The 21,859-nt window shown below is 34.9% G+C and overlaps 1 protein-coding gene across 3 annotated transcripts in view; it reads right to left on the bottom strand.

Moving 5' to 3' along the window:
* Window positions 1–21,859, bottom strand: part of FNIP1 (folliculin interacting protein 1) — a 151,133-nt gene that overhangs the window by 56,428 nt on the left and 72,846 nt on the right. For 2 of the 3 annotated variants that reach the window (XM_044228237.1, XM_044228255.1), the window contains exons 3-8: window positions 19,341–19,475; window positions 16,043–16,143; window positions 15,538–15,612; window positions 10,213–10,304; window positions 4,294–4,377; window positions 3,047–3,118 (exon numbers count right to left, since the gene is read on the bottom strand). In XM_044228237.1, the coding sequence (XP_044084172.1) occupies window positions 3,047–3,118; window positions 4,294–4,377; window positions 10,213–10,304; window positions 15,538–15,612; window positions 16,043–16,143; window positions 19,341–19,475 (559 nt within the window). The remainder of the gene's footprint in view (window positions 1–3,046; window positions 3,119–4,293; window positions 4,378–10,212; window positions 10,305–15,537; window positions 15,613–16,042; window positions 16,144–19,340; window positions 19,476–21,859) is intronic. The other variant, XM_044228245.1, reaches the window with a different exon arrangement.

Here is a 21,859-nt window from a genome sequence, read left to right as displayed (position 1 = left end):
GAATGTCATTTCAAGATGTCATTTAAAAGCACATCATCTTTTATCTGTCACAATGGCTAAAACGAAAACAACAAGAAATAACAAATGTTGAAAGGATATGCAGAGAAAGGACCCTCATGTGTTGGTGGAAATACAAACTGGTACAGCCACTAGATTCCTCAAAAAACTATAAAGAGAAATACCATATGATTCAGTAATTTCACTACTGGGTATTTACACAAAGAAAACAAAAACAGTAATCTAAAAAGATACATGCCCTCCTAAGTTTACTGCAGCATTATTTACAAGAGCCAAGATATGGAAACAATCTAAGTGTCCACTGATAGATGAAGCAATAAAGAAGATGTATACATATTACCCAATCATAAAACAGAATGAGATACTGCCATGTGAGACAACATGGATGGACCCGGAGGGTATAAAGCTAAGTGCAGTAAGTCAGACAGAGAAACACAAATACCATATGCTATCACTTGTATGTGGAATCTAAAAAAAACAGAATAAACAAACAAAAAGCAGAAAGAGACCCATTAACACAGAGAACAAATTGATGGTTGCCAGAGAGAAGGGGTTTAGATGGGAAGGGAAAAATGTGTGAGGGGGAGTGGGAGATACAAGCTTCCAGTAATGAAATGAATAAATCATAGGGATAAAAAGGACAGGTTAGGGATGAGTCAGTGGTACTGTAATATTGTTGTAATAAAAATGAAGATGAGAGCCACATTTGTGGTAAGCATAGCATAACACACAGAGTTGTCAAATCCCTATGTTGTACATCTAAAACAGATGTAACACAGTGTGTCACAACTGTATTTACAACTATACTTCAATAAAAAGAATAAAAATATCACTGACACTTGAACATGGGTTTGAAATGTGCAGGGCTACTTAACATATATTTGGGTTTTTTTTTTTTCCCAATAAATACAGTATAGAATTACAAATCTATTTTCTTTATGATTTTTTCTTTTTAAGATTTTATTTATTTATTTGACAGACAGAGATCACAAGTAGGCAGAGAGGCAGGCAGAGAGAGGAGGAAGCAGGTCCCTGCTGAGCGGAGAGCCCGATGCAGGCAGAGCTCAATCCCAGGATCCTAAGACCAGGACCTGAGCCGAAGGCAGAGGCTTTAACCCACTGAGCCACAAAGGGCCCTTCTTTATGATTTTCTTAACCACATTTTTCTCTATGTTATTGTAAAAATACAGTATACAATACATATAACATATAAAATGTATGTTAATTGACTGTTCATATTATCAGTAAGGCTTCCAGTCAACAGTAGGCTATTAGTAGTTGAGTTTTTAGGAAGTCAAAAGTTATGTACAGATTTTTTTGCTGCGCAGGGGGAGAGGAAGTTTGCATCCCTCACCAACACATTATTCAAGAGTTAACTCTAGAACTGCTTCTACACAGGTAGTCAAGCCTGTGAATGTTTAGCCCCTTTCAATAATAGTCATGACTACTAAGCTCCAAAAATAGATTAGATTGCTCCAGAGAATAAGTGGTGACAGACACATTCCAACGCAACCCATTATGATTATAATTGCTGTAATCCCTTAACTGTGAGGATTATGCTCTTCCCAAAAACCCCCTCTCCAGAAACTTTTTCTTGCCTGGAATGTCAAAAGCTACAACCCTTTGTTTTTCATTAGACTAGGAATCCTCTCCTTCTCTGTGCGGGATCTAGAAAGCGAGAAAGACATTAACCGTCTGCTTTTCTTTGGCTATATTTTAAATTCCCATTTTCATAATTACAATCACATACTGAAAATTTGTGAGGTAATCAAAAACAGGGAAGCACATCAGATGGTATATTACTTTTGGATATCAGGAGTGAAAACTAACAGACTCACTATGAAGATCTGTTCATTTCAATTCTCACCAACAAATCCAACGATAATGGAAAGAGCTTTATGTGCCATACAACTATCTGGATCATCAATGAATTAATTCTAAACTACTTCCTTGAAAAGACCACATTTTTATTAGTATTATAAGTAAGTGTTGTCAAAGTCTACGACTGGATATGTATAACTAACCTGGGGATGCTTCAGTGAAAAATCAAATGCTAATCTAAATTTGGAAAAAAACTATGTGTTACCAGAGTCCGGTATTAAAAATAACCCTACTGGAAAAAGAAGAAAATACACAATTAATTTAAAAGGTGTATGAGAAGTTATGGCTTGAAAAAGCCTTACAGATCAATCTGATGAGGGAACAGAAGGCTGGCTGAGGACAAAGCAAAAGCTGACACTCTGCAACATTCCCCTACCCCCACTCCTGCATGGGACATATATGACATTCTTTAGGAATCTCCCAACTACCTTAATGTTAATACCTTGCTAAGAAGGGAAAAAGGACCTCAGCAATGGCAAAGTCTCAAGTATTATCCCTCTATAAAGCATTACTGGCACCCTGTCCCTAGCCCAGGCTAAGTCAGGTTTCCTTTCCCTAAACCTCTCTGCACAGGTCTATCAGAACACATGATACAATGGAGGACAATTTTCCTAACTGTTCTCTCTGTAAACTCTGTGCTTCTTAAAGGTAGAATGCAAGGTTTACCTTTTTTTTTCTTTTTTCTTTTAATCTCTTCCATGTTTCAATAAAGATTTGTTAGTCTGTATTTTGGGAGCCCATACTTGAAAGCTATATATATACAGCATTGATCCAAAATGCCTAAGCTTTTCTGGGCAAGAGATACTCTGACAACTTGAAACTCCAGTTAAGAGTAAGCAGCTATAACCAAATGTGTCTTTTCTACTATTTAAACCATCTCTTGAGCAATACTTTTTCTTATATTGTCTAAGTCTAATAAGCCAATGTCCACTCATCTAGGCCATATTCCATCAGGCATATGTAACAGTAAACATGAAAATTTTAATTTTAAAATACTTCTCTCTGTCATTACAATTCTCTTACAAGGCTAATATCAATACTAACAAACTGTACATGAAATTGGGATGGTAAAGGAAAAAATAAAAATCATTGTTGGATAACAGTGATCTCATAAGAAAACTAGATTAACACATGAACTTGGCATTACCAGAACGTGCTATGCCACTGTCTCTGTCCTCATTCAGCTCTCTTCCAGGCATGTCCATTGGGTTGCTGTGAACTGTGAATTAAGATAAAATTGTCAGAGCATATAATGCTATCCAGGGTAGTGTTGCTGCTTTTATGTAGCAAATGAAATCATGCTCATCTCATTGGCATTCCTTTATTTTTTTTTCAATAGCATGGCACAAACCCAACACCAAGAGCTATCACTCAGTTGAACAAGCTTTGAGATCTAGGTGAAGACTGACATATAATACGAAAATATGATATATTATCTAAAGAAGCAAGGGATGTTAAAAGGAAAATACTCACAATAGGCTACTAAATGACCAAAAAGCATGCTATTGAACTTAATAAGAATGATTCCTGGAGGTAAATAATGGGTATATGGTGGTTCACTTTACTATTCTGCCAATATTAATATATGTTTAAAAATTCCTCAAAATAGAAATTTTAAGACCGTTTGAATGGTATGATCCAAATTAAATTATGGTGTTTTTTTCAGAAAGGTTAATTCTAGCTGACACAATGGCTAATATATATTTTTTTGCCCATTTCTCATATTTTTCAAATTTTCTGTAATAAATATGTATTATTCCTATCTCATATTTGCAAGGAAAGTAAATATTAATTAAAACAAGAAGTTAGATACAACTCCCTGGACACAAGGCATAAAAACACTCTACAATCATCAATTTAATGATATAAACAAATACACTCACATATGCCTTTTACAGGTTGATATAATGGTGCTTGTTCATCTAAATCTTAGCTCCAAGAGAAATCGTTCTTATGGAATAACAGATCAGAAATTTTAAAATAGTGACTGAGAACATTTTCTGCAATTGGTGAACTATGAGTACACAAAAGCTACTCAGCCATGGAAACAAGAGCATGTCACATGAGAAATTCTAACTGGTATTGTTAAGAAATAATGTTCATACTAAAATTTAGTTAGGATTCTAAAGTTAAAATCATTATTTTATAATGAGATATGAAATAACAAACTGAAATTACATGAAAATGTCAATTCTACTGATAACTGAAATTTCTGGAAAGTTTTAAGAACATACTCAGTAGAAAGGAAATTAAGTTCTTACACTTGATAAACAATGTTTTCTTAACCACACCCTCTTCAAATGCATTTATCTACTCTCTTGTTTCCACAGCTTAACTACAGATTCTAGCCACTGGAGCACACCAGCTAGTCTACCCACACAGCACATGGCAAACCTGCAAAGAAAGAGGCGCTCCTGATCAGGCGGAGCGGACCCTGCTCAGAGAATGCCCGCCTGGGGCTGTAGAACTGTGAAAGACCTACATGGCGAAAACGTAAAATACATATGAAAGAGGGCTGTCAGAGAAGCCACAAAGCGTCAGGAATAAAGGGTGAGCTTAGGCAGCACAAATGCAGACCCACAGATATGGATGGAAGCTTTTAAATTAAGTAAGAATAATTCAAGCTGGCTTCCCCTTCCTTGAAACAGGACTGTTTCTCTCTGGTCATAGCTTATGTCAAACAACACTCATGCCTACTTACTAATAAACCTGTATATAATAATAAAAATAACCTTCTACTACACAACGTAAAAGTTATTTTAAATGTTCAATCCTTTCTAACCTAAAACAATGATTTTAAAGATTTAAAAAAGCACAGCATTATTATCTAAATAATTTGACATTTGCCAAATAGATTTATCTTTTAAAAAGTCAGGGTTTTTTTTTTTTTTTTTTGAGATTTTATTTATTTATTTGAGAGCCTGTGTGCAAGAGAGCACGACAGAGAGACAGAGACAGAGAGAGAGAGAGAGAAAGAGGAGAGAAAGCATTAACTGGGGGAGCAGAGGAAGAGGGAGAGAGAGAAGCAGACTCCCCACTAAGCAGGGAGCCCACAGCAGGGCTCAATCCCAGGACTCTGAGACTATGACCTTAACTGAAGGCAGACACTTAACCGACTGAATCACCCAGGTGCCCCAAAAAGTCAGTTTTTAAATTACAGCATTCTCCTGCCCCTGCAGTAAAGAGAAAACCACCTAAGTGCTTGACTGAGAAAAGAGAACACAACATATAACAAAAAGCAGAAAAAGGATCTACTGACAAATATGTATGAGACTTCTTTTTTCTAACCTGGTAAAGTTACAAAGTAACTAACTTTGGAAGAAACCAAAGTTCCTAAACCAATGGTCAGCCACAAAGAAAGCAGGAACACCAACACAACTCCATCAACTCCCAACTATCCAGGAAACATGGCTGCCACACACTGGACCAAATAACAGAATCTGAAGACCCAAAAGGGCAACATTAGAACCTGGAAGCAAGCAGTTGGGCTGCCTGCTATGCTTAATCAAGACAGCCTAAAGAGCCACCTAGGAGGTTACCTAGGATAGAATAGGGGGGCATTCAGTTTTAACAAGTAACAAGTATATTTTTCAAATTGCTGATGGATATTTTTCTATAACAAGAACTTCTAAAATTATAGTGCATTTGCAGCAATCCTTCCATGTTTTAACTGTTCAGCTTTCTTCAATTCTCTCTAGCTACTTCAAAACTTACCTACTCTCTTTAAACTCCTTCTCTACCTACCTCCTTCCTTACTTTCAGGATATGACTGTCTCCCATATATGCACGTGTGTATGCAAACAGAATTCACCAGAAGGAACTCTCCTGTTTCCTTCCACCTTGTCTTCAAACTTAATCAAATTCTGTCCCATCTGCCCCTTCTTGCTAGAGCTAGGAACCCACTTCTCCATCCCTTTCAAAGCCAATTCTATGTCAGCTAGGACCTTCAAAAAATCTCACTTTACTACTTCTATCTTTAACTTTACCCTCCTTATAGCCTCCTATTCCATCAACATTTAAACATAGTCAAAACCAGTGGCGCCTAGATGGCTCAGTCAATTAAGCCTCTGACTCCTGATTTCAGCTCAGGTCATGATTTCAGGGTTGGCAGATCTAGCCCCGGGTCAGGCTCCACACTGAGCATGGAGCCTCTCAAGGGTGTCTCTCTCCCTGCCCCTCCCCTCTTCTCAAAATAATAAAGCAAAAAAAAAAAAAAAAAAATTATTAAACAAAGCAGTCAAAACTATTCTCTCCATATATCTAATACTATATAATTCAGTAGTTCTTAAAATGTGGTCTGAAGACGTCTTTAGGGGTCTGTATAAAACTGTATTTTCTTAATACACTTCAACCAAAACAACATATTACAAGAAAACGAATACAGAAGCAGATATGAGGATTAAGTTGTATCCTATTAAGCCAGAAATGAAGGAGTCTTGCAAAAATCTAAACAATGCCACTCTCCTCATTTAGTTTTTTTTCATGGAAAATAGTCATTTCATGTTATTTATATTAACATGTAAAAAGTTGTGTTTTTTTAATAAATTATTGTTTTTAAATTGTTTTAATTTTTAAAACATCATTATGTAACCCACATAAACCAAAAGCTCTCTGTGTTCCTCAGTAATTTCTAAGTGTATAAAGGTATCCTGAGACCAAAAAGAATCACTCCTTAAATCTCGGGGAAAAAAATGACCTCTGAGTCTCTCCTCAACTCTGGCTTCTATTCTATTCTCCCCACTGAAACTGTTCACGTAGGCCACCAAAAGCCTTCCCATTGACTAATGCAGTTCATACTCTTATGTTACCTTATTATATATTTGATGCTGACTAAATTACACTTTGAACTTTTCCCCACAGTTCAGTGATTACAAAGTAGGGTTTTTTTCTTAATCCTCTTTATGTGCTTCTTTTCATCTATTCTTTCTTTAAGCCAACATTCCCCAGGATTTTAGCCTCAACACTTCCTTCTCATTCTTTAACATTTCCTAGGTCACCTCATTCATTCTTACACTTTTATTTATCATTAACAAGCTAATGTTTCACAAATCCACGGGAGATACAGCTGTCTAATAAAGAACTGTGTTCTCCCTTCTATTTTATCAAGTAGTTTCTGGGAAGCTACACAGCTAGAGATCTTATTTCTCAAATCTTATATATAGGTGAAGCCATGTGATTAACTACCACTAATGGAACCTGAACAAAACTGATATATGTCACGTTCAGGCTGAGGTTGGTTATGAAACAGATGTGCCATACTCAATTCCTTTCCACTGGCTTTGTGCAGCTGAGCACAACCTTGGAAACTACATGATGAGGAAGGCAGAACTCCCAGAAGGAGAAAAACTGTTAATCAATGAGGAACACTCTTTCGAATTTCCTATGACTGGAAACAAAAACCAAAACCCAAAAAAAACTTCACTGCTTTTAAATTATTTTATGTTCACTATTTTTTATGTTATAGCACCTACTACCAGTACTACCGCTACACCTACTAAAGAACTATAATGGATATTTTTACTCGAATAACCAACCAATACTTCTATTCCAACATACATAAACCTAAAATTACCAATTCCTAATTTCTTCTGTTCCTTCCAATAAATGGCATCAATATCCAAGCAATTATACAACCATACAGCAAAGTGCCACACTTGAGTTCTCCTTTCTCCTCCCTTCTTCCTCTATTTACCAAGTCCTATCCACTCTATTTCCCATAAGGAAGCACTCAACAATGCTCTGTCCTCACTGACAGTCTTACTCTAGGTCTCCATTATCTGACACTTTGGATTATCCAAAGGACCACCTAATACAAATCTTTTCCTCAATCCCATCAGTTCACTTAAATCCTTTCCCACTGCAATTAGAATACTCTTTTGAAGATATAAAGCTAATCTGATCATGTTTCTCTAGTCTGACAACTCCTCTGTGGTCACCTTCAGAACGCACCACAAAGATCTCTAGCTAAAAGGAGTATAACTGACTACCCCCAAGATGATGTGTTCTGACATCTACTGTGATGTCTGTGCAAGGCCACATACCCTATAGGCTACTGTTAGCCAGTAACTCATCACAGCAGAAAACAGTAAGGCAGGCACATTTTGGAACACATGTGACAACAAACTTTGACTTAAAGACTTGTCAGTGGCCTTACCAAAACTTCCATGCATTGCATGGCAGGATAGGACACTTCCATTCAATCTTCTATTTCTCTCTTCATTTGGAGTCAGTCTTGGATCACAATCTGATGGTTTTCTTGACCTTTACCAGATCCCTGCCTCATTTCTTCTCACAGTCATTTCTCCTAATATTAACCTTGCATGTTTAATCATGCCTTGGCACGTGTTAAAAAACAGAGGACCAAAACTAACATACCCTCACTACTACCCAACTGCTTAACACTTAAGTTCAAATACTCCCTACAGCCCAAAGTGCCCTTTATCATCAACCTCCTATTCACTTTTTTTGTTAATTTCTTTTAACCTTACTTATTCCTATTCTTTGCTCCATCAACACTAATTTATTCATATTCTTTTCCCATGCTATCATCTCTTGCTCCTACTGCATCTTCCTAGAATGTTTCTGTCCGCAAACAAAGGGCTAATCCTTCAAGGTTAGGCTTTATATCTTCAAGAAAGTCTCGGACTCTCCAGGACTGGATTAGGTACTCTTCCTCATTTCTATCACACCATGCTCTTTAACATGTCCAAGAATTAACTGCACTCTACTATAGTTGTTGTATTTCTTGTGTGATTCACACTAACTATAAATCTGTTGAGGCAGGGAGTGTGTCTGGTTCACCACTGTACCCTCAGGGCCTAGCAGAGTGCTTAAGCATAGAACAGGTACTCAATAAGTATTTGCTAATTAACTAGAAATGTAAAAAAAAATAAGAAATGGTACTCAGATATCCTTGATTCACAATTACAAACGTGCAAGTAAAAGACACTCATTATTTAAAGTCTGTACTTTGTTAAATGAATTTCCTATCCTGTATTAAAACACAGAAGATGAGTATACCTAGCATCCATAAGGTAATTTACTGTATTAAGTAATAATGGATTTGAATTCTTAAAATAGGTTTTAATTAACCTCTTGAGCTTTGAAAAGTGACAAATTATAAAGAAAAAAGATGTAGCTATCTCCTTGTCACATTTTTACTTTATTAAAACCAATGAAATAACTGATCATTTGAGTTATGAAAAAGCAGTACTCCTCTATTTTTCTAAAAAATGTGCAAAGTTTCTTTTTTTAAAAGACTTATCTATTTTGAGAGAGAAAAAGAGCATGCAAACAGGGGGAGGGGCAGAAAGAGAGAGAAAATCTCAAGCAGATTCACCGAGCACAGACCCCAACATGGGGCTAGACCTCACAACCCTGAGATCCTGACCTGAACCAAAATCAAGAGTTGGATGCTTAACCACCCAGGCTCCCCAAAATACGCAAACTTTCTAAAGTACATGCCTGACACTGTAACTAGCCCATACTATTTGCTGTATAAATGGTTGCTCATTTGAATTAACATGAATTATAAAAAATAATAGATTACAATATGGTTCAAGTCGGAAGAAAAACTCTTTCCTATTTATATATGTAACTAATATTTTTTAAAATCAATTTTAAATAAAAATTCTCACTAAATAGAGAAATATTTATCCTTGTCTAATTGCTGTCCACGTTCTGGCATGTTAGTTATTTGCGTACCAGGAATATGGCCAGCATCAATTTAGTTGAGCTTTGTAGGGTAAAACAAATGACTAGAAATTTTAGGAACAGTTTGTCACTTCAGAATGTTGAACTTAAATAATAACAGTCAACTATCCAAATCACTAATGAAGCTGTTATTTTAATAAATCTTTAAGGGAACATAAAATTTGAATATCTGCTCATCTATGTGAATTCAGGTCACAAAAGTGAGCACCATTTCAAAATTACTTTTATGGTTTGGGAAGACATAGTGGAGAATAATACCAGTATTCTTCAGCTAAAATATTCAAAAAAGCTGGTAAGGACTTCTTATATGAATGACAGTGCCTTTCAAAGATGCATCAAAGTTAAAAACAGAAACAAACCAGATATATCTTCAGCAGTTCTTTTTCAGGTACAAAAAAAGTACTGTTCAAATATACAAAAATTACGTTTTTCAAATAATACAAATGTTATATATACTGCCAATTTAAATTCCTTTTCCACTTCCAGTACGTCAAACTCTGCGATCTTATTAAAAGGTCTACATTATTAAAAACGAACTGCAAATCCTTGTTTTACTGTTAACCTATTTAAAATTGTAAAACCAAAGGAACCTATATTTACCTATATTTCCAAGTAGTCCATTAATAACTGTGTTATTATCAGCCTTTAACGTACTGTTGTCCTGATTGATGAATTCAAGACTGTCCTGTAGCCTAAAGGGAAAAAGAAACAATAAATTGCAAATTCATTTTATGTTCTTTATAGCAATTCTTTGCATACCCCAATGAAATTTTAAGTATAAAACTGTTTTTTTGTGTGGTTTTTTTTTTAAGTTTTAAGTATTCTTACTAGTTTACAGCACTAAATCAGGGGTTGGCAAACTACACCTTAAGAGCTAAATCCACCCTGCTGCCTGTGCTGCCTGTTCTTTATAAAGTTTTACTGGAACATAGCCATGCTATGTATACAGCCATGTATGTACTGTGTATGGCTGCTTTAATGCTGTAACGGTAGAGCTGAGAAACCAGACATACTGAGAGCCCACAAAGCCAAAATTATTCACTACTTAGAACTTTACAGAAAAAGGTTACTGACCCCAATTTAAATTGTAAAGCTTTCCCTTGTATTTTGGACCTGAAATTATTTCCTAAACTTCTGGCAGGAATTAAAAAAAAGACAAACAAGAACAAAAATCAAGGTATCATTAGTTCACACATCATAAATTAACTGTATCATTTCTGCTAGTAAATCTTTCAAAGTAACAAAAATAAAACTACTTTATGCTTTTAGTACAAAGTATCCTTCCTAGGGATTTTTAAAACCACCAATAAAAAATTAGAAAAGATGAAGAAACTGAGAGGATCAGAGCTAGAACCAGTGATTCCAATGTAGGATCTCAAATTTCAACTTTAGTATTAAACTCCTGAAAATTAGCACTTATAACATCACTATTTTTTAAGCATCCATAATACTGCAAAAAAATCTCTTTTCCTTTCCTTTCTTCCTAAAAGAAAAGTTAATAAAGAGCTGTATTAGAATCTTAGCAAATGAAACCCCTGATAGGTCTTTTTGGAGCATTTTCAATTAATGGAACCTTTTGAGAATTTTTCAAGGTTTGAGTAGCTTCCCTGCTACCTTTCGACTTTGGGTAACCCCACAGATTCTGGCTAGCCAGTATTCTGACCTGGACCCTGCAGGGCATCAATGGAATCCACTAACATCTCACTCTAGCCCTAGTCCTTCATTTACCGAGTTCTGGCATGTTGCCCATGATTCTAGTATCAGGCCTGCCTTTATTTCAGCCTCACTTTTCTAATCTTAGCATTAACACCCTGTGGTAATCTTGTGCCCCACCACGGGTGACCTGAGCCTCTCCTGATTGCAGAGTTAATTCTACAATCTGAAAACTGAAAAGCACAATATACAGATGCAAACTCGGCATGTCACTACAAAATGGTAAATCCATATCTCATCCTAACATGGGAATGTTGTCAACATTTTACTTCCAGACATAGCTTCCAGAAGCAAATTAGAGAAAGAGAAAGCACATTTCCTATTCTTCCACTAAACTCAAGTGAGAAGTAATCTGAATTCCATTGAGAGAACAGCTTATTGAATAAAAAAAAATAATATCCAACATTATGCTGCCTACAAGAGATTCAGTTCAGCTTTGAGGATATATATAAGCTCAATGTGAAGGAACAGAAAAAGATAATCCATGTAAATGGAAATAAAAAAAGAACAGAGATAGCTATACTTATATCAGAAAAAAAATGAATTTCAAGCCAAAAACAGTAACGAGAAACTTTAAAAATGGTCATATAATAAGAAGAGCAATTCATCATGAAGACATAGCAAGTAACAATCACAAATACAGATGCACTCAACATCAGAGACACCTAAATATATTAAGCAAATACTAACATATATAGACAACAATGCAATAACTAGTAAAAGACTTTAACATTCTTCTTTCAACAATTAATATATCATCCAGACAGAAAGTCAGCAAGGAAATGTTGGACCTGAACCATATCTTAGGCCAAATGGAGCTAAGAGATATATACATATACAGATATATCCAAGAATAGCAGAATACCATTCTTCTCAAGTGGACATGGAATATTTTCTAATACTGATCACATGATATGTCACAAAACAGGTTTTAGCAAATTTAAGAAGGCTGAAATGAAACCACATATCTTTTCTGACCAGAATGGTGTAATACTAAAAATCAGTAACAAAAGGAAAGCTGGACAATTCACAAATATGTGGAGATTATTCTGAACAACCAATGAGTCAAAGAAGAAATCAAAGGGCAAATCAAGAAATACCTTGAAACAAATAAAAATGGAAGCACAGCATATCAAAACCTGTGAGATATTACAAAAGCAGTTCAAAGAGGGAAGTGAGAGCAATAAATGTTTACAGTAAGAAGCCCAAAAGATCTCAAATAAATGATCTTGAATTATACCTCAAAAACTGAGAAAAAAATAAAGTCTACAATTAGTTAGGAAGGAAATAAAGGCCAATAGAATGAAATAGAAAAAGGAAAAATAACATTGAAGATTGTAAGAGCTGGTTTTCTGAAGAGACAAAATCATCAAACCTTTAGCTAATCCAGGAAAAAAGAAGACTCGAATAAATGAAATTAAAAATGAGATACTACATCTGATACCATACAAATAAAAAAGATCATGAGACTGCTATAGTTACACAACAAAATGAATAACATATAAAAAATGGATAAATTCCTAGAAACATACAACACACTAAGAATGAATCATGAAGAAATAAAAAATGTGAACAGACCAATAATGAGTAAGGAAAATGAATCATTCATCGAAAATCTTCCAACACAAGAAAAGTCAAGGAGACCAGATGATTTCCTTGGTAAATTCTACCAAACGTATAAAGTAGAATTAATGCCGATGCTACTCAAACTGTTCAAAAAATTAAAGAAGGAACACTCCCAAACTCATCTTACAAGGCCAGTGTTACCCTGACACCAAGGCCATTTAAGAACATTCTAAGAAAATAAAATTACAGATCACTTCTCTTGACTATTATAAATGCAAAAATTCTCCACAAAATATTAGCAAACCAAATTCAACAGGACATTAAAAGGATCATTCAATGTGATCAAGTAGGATTTATCATTGGGCTGGAAGGATGCTTCAGTATACACAAAACAGTAAGTGAGAATTACCACTTTAAACGAATGAAAGATAAAAATCATATGATTAAGTCAACAGATGCAGAAAAGGCATATGACCAGGGCACCTGGCTGGCTCAGTCGGTTAAGTGTCTGCCTCTGGCTCGGGTCATGATCCCAGGGTCCTGGGACAGAGCCCTGCATCGGGTTCCCTGCTCTGTGGGGAACCTGCTTCTTCCTCTCCTCCCTGCTCATGCTGTCACTATCTCTGTCTCTCTCAAATAAATAAATAAATAACTTAAACAAGGAAGGAAGGAAGGAAGGAAGGAGGAGCAAAGGGGGAGAAAGAAAGCAAGCATATGACAAAATACATCTTTCCATGAAAAAAAAACTCAAAAAAGTAGGTTGGAAGAACAAATATTGTTAAAATGTCCATATTACCCAAAGTCATCTATAGATTCAATGCAAGTCTTATCAAAATTCCAATGGGATTTTTCACAGAAATAATAAAACAATCCTAAAATTTGTATGGTGCTACAAAAGACCCTGAATAGCAAAGCAGTCCTGAGAAAAACTATACTGCAAAGCTAACACAATCAAAACATTATAGTACTAGCATAAAAACAAATACGCAAAACAATGGAACAGAATTTAAGAGCTCAGAAAAAGACCCTGGATATTCAGTCAACTAATATTTGATAAGAGACCCAAGAACATTTAACTGGGAAAAGATAGTGCCTTCAATAAATGATGATGGGAAAACTGGGTAACCACTCACAAAAATTAACTCAAAATTGATTAAAGTTATAAACAAAAGACCCCCAACACTGAAAATCCCCTACAAGAAACCATAGGGCAAAAGCTCCTTGACATTGGTCATAGCAGCAATTTCCTAGATATGACACAAACAGCACAAGCAACAAAAGCAAAAATAAATAAATCACACTAAATAATTAAATAATTAAATCACATTAAAAAGCCTCTACATAGCAAATAAACAACTGACAAAATGAAAAGGCAATCTATGGAATGGTAAAAAATATTTGCAAATCCTTTACCAGATGAAGGGTTACTATCCAAAATATATAAATAATTCATACAAATTAAGAGCAAAAAACAACCTGACTAAAAAATTAATACCTCCTCTAAATATTCAAAAGAACTGAACAATTTTCCAAAGAAGACATGCAAATGGTTAAGAGGTACATGAAAGAAATGCTCGACATCACTAATCATCAGTGAAATGCAAACCAAACCATAACAAGGTATCACCCCACACCTTTTATAATTGCGAACAACAAAAAGACAAGAGATTATCAAGTGGTGGACAAGGTATCCAGAAAAGGGAACCCTTGTGCACTGTTGGTGAGAATAAAACTGATGCAGCCACTGAGAAAAGAGTGTGAAGGATCTTCAAAAAATTAAAAATGGAACTACCATGTGATCCAGAAATCTCACTTTTGGATATATATCCAAAGGAACTCAAATGAGGCTCTCAGAGAGATGTCTGCATGCAGATGTTCACTGTGGTATTAGTGACAACTGTCAATAAATGGAGACAAAGTAAGAGTCTACCAACAGATGAATGGATAAAATGCCAAACAGACACACGTGCGCGCACGCACACACACACACGCAGGATTATTATCTGACTTTGTGAAAAGGGAATCCTGCCATTTGTGACAATCTGAATGAACCTTAATGGCATTATGCTAAGTGAAATAAGTCAGACAGAGAGACAAACACTATATAGTATCACTTACATGTGTAATATAAAAAAACTGAACAAAGAGAAAAAGAAAGCAGGTGGTGGTTACCACGGGTTGAGAGTGGGGGAAATGGGGAGGTAACAGTCAAAGCGTACAAACATCAGTTACAGGATTAATAAGTTCTGAGATCTAATGTATAACATGCTGACTATAGCTAATAATACAGTTATTTTATACACTTGAAAGTTGCTCAAAGAGTAAATCTTAATGGTTCTCACTGCAAAAAAGAAATGGTAGTTTTGACAGAATGGTGGCGTTAGTTAGCTAATGCTATGATGGTAATCATTCTGCAATATAAAAATGTATCAAATAAATGTGTTGTACACATTAAATTTACACAATGTTAGATGTCAATTATATCTCAATAAAGCTAGAGAAAAAGTCTGGCCTCCATAAATTTCCAAATTTAAGGGATGAAAGAAAATCTCAATTTAAACTGCAACCTTGGGTAGAGTCTGTTAGTTTTCACACTTTGCACATCCTAAATAACTAATTTCTCCCAGCATTCATAATCACACTTACGTATTGAGACTTCCACAGATACTGCTGCCAGTCCGTGCAGTAAAAACTTTGCTGAGCATAAGCTGTGGAGGGGAACTATGAAGAAAAAGAAAGGGACAGAGAGAGATCAAAACTAAAACATAAAAACCTTCTCAATTTATTACAAATAAAAATGTACCTGGGCATCTGGGCGGCTTAGTTGGTTAAGTGTCAGACTATTGATTTTGGCTTAGGTCATGGTTTCAGGGTTGTGAGATTAAGCCCATGTCAGGCTGCACACTGGGCATGGAGACTGCTTAAGATTCTCTCTACCCCACCCCCGCCCCTGTTTCCACTCCCCCTTCCCAAAAAACGTACAAATCACAAAAATTTCACTGCATGGTTACAACAGTCATGAAGTAGCATGAAACCCATAAAACACCATAAATCTGACAAGCTCCATCCGTGTGAAGACTACAGGAAATTCTCTCATCTTCAAAAATTACATGTTCTAAAATGGATTATGAAAAATCAGAAAAGCCCTCACCGGATCTGATGAATTTTTAAGGTCGACCCTTTATAGCTCATTGCTACTGAGCCAAACATCATCTCTCCAAGCATATTGGCATCAGAAGAGCACCGAGAACCCTAAAAAAAATAACCAGAACATTAATAAAACTGCAAAATTTAAAGCTTATTTCAAATATTGAATTTTACTGAAAATTCCTTTGCTGCAGTTATTCTACGTAACTCTACACATTTTTTAAAAAGTGACTCTACATTGTATACATTTTTCTATAGCTAGATTTTCTTTATTTCACAATATGTTACAGATCTAACAAAGTTGTTATACAAATACTCCTTTTAAATACATAGTATTCTACTGTATGAAAATACCACAGCTGCTCTTACTGATAGGCATTCAGGTTATTTCCTGGTTTTTGCTATTATAATAATGCTTAATGCTTAAATAAACACTGTTAACTGCATCTTGTGCATATGCAATGTTTCTCCAGGACAGAAAATAAGAAATAGAATTCACTGAACATGCAGAACGGTTTTTACCGTTCCTACTGTGCAAAAGAGGTATCTATAAACAGGGTAATGTATATCTATTTTGTTTTGTATTTTTTAAAAGAACTTATTTAAAATATTAGAATGTCTTATTCTCAAAGAAGTCAAATTAAAAGTTACTCCTTTCCATTTTTCTTCAAATGTCTTTGTCATCACAGGAGTCAGAAAAAAAGGTAACATTGAAATCATCTATTTGGTTACTAATTAGATATTGTGGTAAACATCACTAACTACCCAAATAATAGCTTATTCTTAATTTTTTGAAGTCTAATGTGTTTCAGGACAGCAATGTGCCTAACCAAAAATTTAAAAAAAAAATTTTTTTAAATGCATTTCACAGCCTTCCTTGTAGACAATCGAGAGTTGGCTTCTACATCCAAAAGGTTAAATTATTGGTTGAAGTAGCACCTTTCAGAACTTACACATTTATTAAGTCCTGGTCAATGATATAAATGGAAGTCACTGGAGATGGAGATGCCATATTAGGACCACAAGGCAACAATTACACATGAATTCTGGCTAAGATAAGGATGCCTTGGTTTTCTAAAGCCATCTTGAAACCCATGTATCATACCTAGACAGCCTTTCAGACTTCTTGTCAAATGAACAAAATAATCCCTAGGTATAATCCAATTCCTAATTTACACAGTTATGTAATAAAACAAGTGATAAGGAAGAGGACCTAAATAACTATTACATAGTTAGTTGAGTATTATTTATGAATTTCACTAAGCCGTTCCATCATAAAAAATAAAAAATTGGTAGGATTTTTAAAAAAATATTTAAAAGACTCTTCTGATAACAAAGTGTTGAAGACCCCCATTTTACATGTGAAGGACAGGGAATATATCTGCATACTATTTTTATGTGATTCCTTTGTTTACTTAATGCCTATCTGGGTTTTTTAAAAAAAATCTATGTATTTGCATTTGCTAGCTTTCTTAAAAAAATCTTCAAATAGCAATCTATTTCATTATATATAACTTTTGTATTAGTTTTTATACATATTCATTTACATATTATTCTTTCTCTCTTAGGTACTATAGTCTTAATTTTGTTTTAATAAAGACACAAAGCTAATGTTTAAGAAAAAAACACTTCTGATATACCTAGTTACTAAAATAACTCATCTAGGGATGTGATTGAGAAAAAATTTTTATTTCAAAACACGAATGTTTGGGTACTAAGAACAACATTTTGGAAAGAGAGCTGAATAATTCTTCTAATGATCAAGTGCAAAGGTTTTTTTTTTTTTTTTAAGATCAATGCCAATCTTCAAAACTATTATGAATTCAACTATCAAAGCATTTATAGATTTTACTAATAAAACCAGAAAAGAGTCCTCAAAAAGCAAATATAGTAAAAATAAATTCGTGTTCAAATTGCACTAGACCAGAGTTTTCCAGTAAAGGTTCTCCTTACCTGCTCTATTACTTATCAAATAGTTATCATGAATGTCATGTTATGTATTTTTATGTGACATAATCTATAATAAAGCTTGTAATTTAAAAAGTGCTGTTATCTTTCTTTTTTTTTTTTTTAAATAAGGCCCTTACTTAAAAGGTCAATTTTTTAAAGTACCAATTGCTGGAAGCTATTAATCTGTAATAATCTGTGTAGATCAAAGATAATGTCCTAGTTACCCGAAATCACATTTTATCAAGTGTAGTGAACTATATGCTACGATAATTCAATGTCTCTTGCTAAAAAAGCAGATTTCCAGGACCATACTGAGCCTATATCAGAATATCTAGGCACAAAGCCTGGGAATCTGAACTTTAAAAAGTAAATCTCTATGGATCTTGATGCAACATGAGGGTGCAATCACTCAATGCTTCAGCATTTCTACAATCTGAATCCATGTGCTAATAATTCATTTTTAACTGCATTACAGTAGGAAGAAATGCAAATTTACACAACTCAATCAGCAAACAGTAAAAAGTATGATGATGTCACATAGCATAACACTATTAGGAAATTACTAATTTGTCATGCTTAAGCTGGAGGAGAAACAGGGGAAGACAGGGCCAACTATATAGTACTTCCTAGTACCTAGATTCTAAATACCTCAGAGCTCTTTCACATACACTGTACACATGACCAAAGAGAAGGGTCACTTCCCATCCAAACACAATTACCTAACTACAAATAATTTAAAGACCCAAAATTCCATGTTGATATTGCTAAATATGAAATACTTGTGATACATTCATGTAAGCTTGGAGGACACAAATAAATTCACACAGATGACATATACTTCGTATGAAACCAAACACTTAACGTTATATGTAAAATGTAACAAGTTTATACAGAAGTTCCCACTAGGTACTAATTTGTTTAACTTCGTATTTTAAAACAGATTATTTCTGAAAAATATATATGTCCATTTTTGCAGGTGTATACTTCCAATCATAGTTTAATTTCATACTACAGCCAAACTGTATATATAGGCTGTATAATATAGGCTATATTTGCATTCATATTTCAATAATTTAAAAGTATCTAAAATAAATTATTCTGATAGCCAAAAAAATCTGAATTGGAAAATAAAAGGGAGAAATTACCCCTTACTACCTATGCCCATCATTTTCTGAACTTCTCCTAAGATTTATCAAAATGCAAAAACTTATTTAATTACCTGTCTCCCCAGAAGAGTAAGGACTAGTTCCTGGTATACCCCCGGTCCCTAGGATGGTGCATCACACATTGTAGGTGCTCAAAAGTATTTGAAAATGAGTGAATGAATAAATAAATGATATCAATGACCTTACTTGGTACTTAGGACACTGGTCTTTTACATCAGAAGATGAAGTCACAGAACTATCCAGTGAGGAAGAACTGTCTCCTCCAGGTTTCAGTTGGCAGCATTTCCCAAAGACTTTTACTTGAGCATCACTACAGAGTTTCTGAAAAAGAGATATTATGCCCATTCATATTATAAAAGACTTTTCATCATATGCAAGTTTAATTATAATATAAAAACCTTTGAAAAAACCAAGTATGAAATAATTCAAAATAATATAACCTTGGTATAATGATCTGTATTTTACTGCATTTTCTCCAGTACTGTTTTCTGTTCTTGTAGAGTCTGTATTATGCTTTTCTCACCAAGATTATCAAATCATGGAGTTTTTCTATATTATTATGGTCTACAACAATGTTCATTACTAGTGATGTAATGTATTACACCAGTTTTTGAATAACTGGACCTCAAACCTCCTTTTACACCTTTTGTGTGAATTGTATCAATTTTCTCCCATATAAGAAAACTGAGAAAATTTAAAATACTAATTCACATAATATAACAATACACATTACAGGTTAACATTATGTAACATATTTATATGAAAAAAACCTTTTTTCATTAAGTGACATTAACATAGTTTTAAAAAGATTTTATTCATTTATTTGAGAGAGAGAGTGTGCGTGCAAATGAGAGCGCAGCAGATGGACAGGGAGAAACAGACTCCCCACCGAGTAAGGGATCCCGATATGAGGCTCAATCCCAGGACCCGGAGATGACCTGAGCTGAAGGCAGACGCTTAACCAACTGAGCCACCCAGGCGCCCTATAATTAACATATTTTTATGAACAAAAGGCTTCTATATAGAGATGTAGGGATAGGAGAAGAAATGCAAATGGAGCTTTTATATTTTATTAAATGTGTGTGTCTCTACATATATGAACATATGTTTATTATTCTGAAATGAGAATACATTCATGTAGTGAAGTTTTTAATAACAGCTGAGTTTAGAACCAGAAGGCTGTACAGTGGTGTAGTGTAGTATGAAAGAACCAAGTACTTCTATTTCTTTTTCTCTATGGTCTTGCTTTCCTCCTAATTTCCCAACAGGTTCTAGAGCTTTCACTGCTCACAAGTACCAAAGTTGTAATCCACCAAGGACTTTAATACTCCTAAAAGTATTTGTCACAGTTACCAGTATGTCACTCTTCCATGTAAAAGACTTCAGGTAGGTTTTCAGAAGAAGTAATCTGACTGAAATCACCATTTTTGAAGACCAATTATTTTACCAGTTGCCAACATCACCAAAGGCATTGTAAAAGAGAACACATGCTAATTTCAAAACCATCTCTAACCGAAAATGTAAAGAGCATGATCAATTAAAACTAAAAAGAACAAGGACTTTAAAACTAAATAGACATTAATTTAAATCCTGCTCCTTGGCAAGTTACTTGACCTCTCTGAGCTTATCTATTTAATGGAGAGAAAAACCCACCTAATCAGTAGAGTATTTGTGACACATAAGAGAGAGGGTGTGTGTGTGTGTGTCTGTGTGTGTGTGTATCTCATTATGTACTTATATACAAATATGTTAAGTGCCTTATACAGCATCTAGAACTAGCATAAACAAGACCCACCTATATGATGCCTATAAGAGACTCAATTCAGGGGCACCTGGGTGGCTCAGTAGGTTAAAGCCTCTGCCTTCGGCTCATGTCCCGATTCCAGGGTCCTGGGATCAAGCCCTGCATCGGGCTCTCTGCTCAGTAGGGAGCCTGCTTCCCCCTCTCTTTCTCTGCCTACTTGTGATCTCTGTCAAATAAATAAACAAAATCTTAAAAAAAAAAAAAAAAGACTCATTTCAGACCTAGAGTCATGCAGAGTGAAAGTGATGGAATGGAAAAGCATTTCCCATGCAAATTAAAGTGTAAAGAAACCTGGTTTAACAATACTTACATCAGACAAAATAGATGTAAAACATTAAAACAAAGACTGTAACAAGAAACAAAGATATTATATAATTAATAAAGAGGATAATTCAGGGGCGCCTGAGTGGCTCAGTCAGTTAAGCGGCTGCCTTTGGCTCGGGTCATGATCCCAGAGTCCTGGGATTGAGCCCCGCATCGTGCTCCCAGCACGGCAGAGAGCCTGCTTCCCCCTCTCCCTCTACCTGCCTCTCCTCCTACTTGTGCTCGCTCAAATAAATAAATAAAATCTTTTAAAAAAAATTAAAAAAAAAAGAACAATCCAACAAAATGATGTAACAATTATAATTATGTATGCACCCATTATGGGAGTACCCGAGTACATAACAGCTAATAACAGGCATAACAAAAGTAATGGATACTAATACAGTAATAGTAGAGGACTCCCCACTTATATCAATGGACAGATCAACCAGACAGAAAATCAGCAAGGAAACAGGGCTTTGAATGACACAGTACCCCAGAGAAATTTAAAATAGATATTTAGAACATTCCATTCTAAAATAGCAGAAAACACATTTTTCTCAACTAAGCATGAACATTCTCCAGAATAGATCATATA

The sequence above is a fragment of the Neovison vison genome, chromosome 1, assembly GCF_020171115.1.
Source record: "Neovison vison isolate M4711 chromosome 1, ASM_NN_V1, whole genome shotgun sequence".
Lineage (NCBI taxonomy): Eukaryota > Metazoa > Chordata > Mammalia > Carnivora > Mustelidae > Neogale > Neogale vison.
The sequence above is the reverse complement of the archived record's forward strand: the minus strand, read 5'-3'. Positions and strand labels throughout refer to the sequence as shown.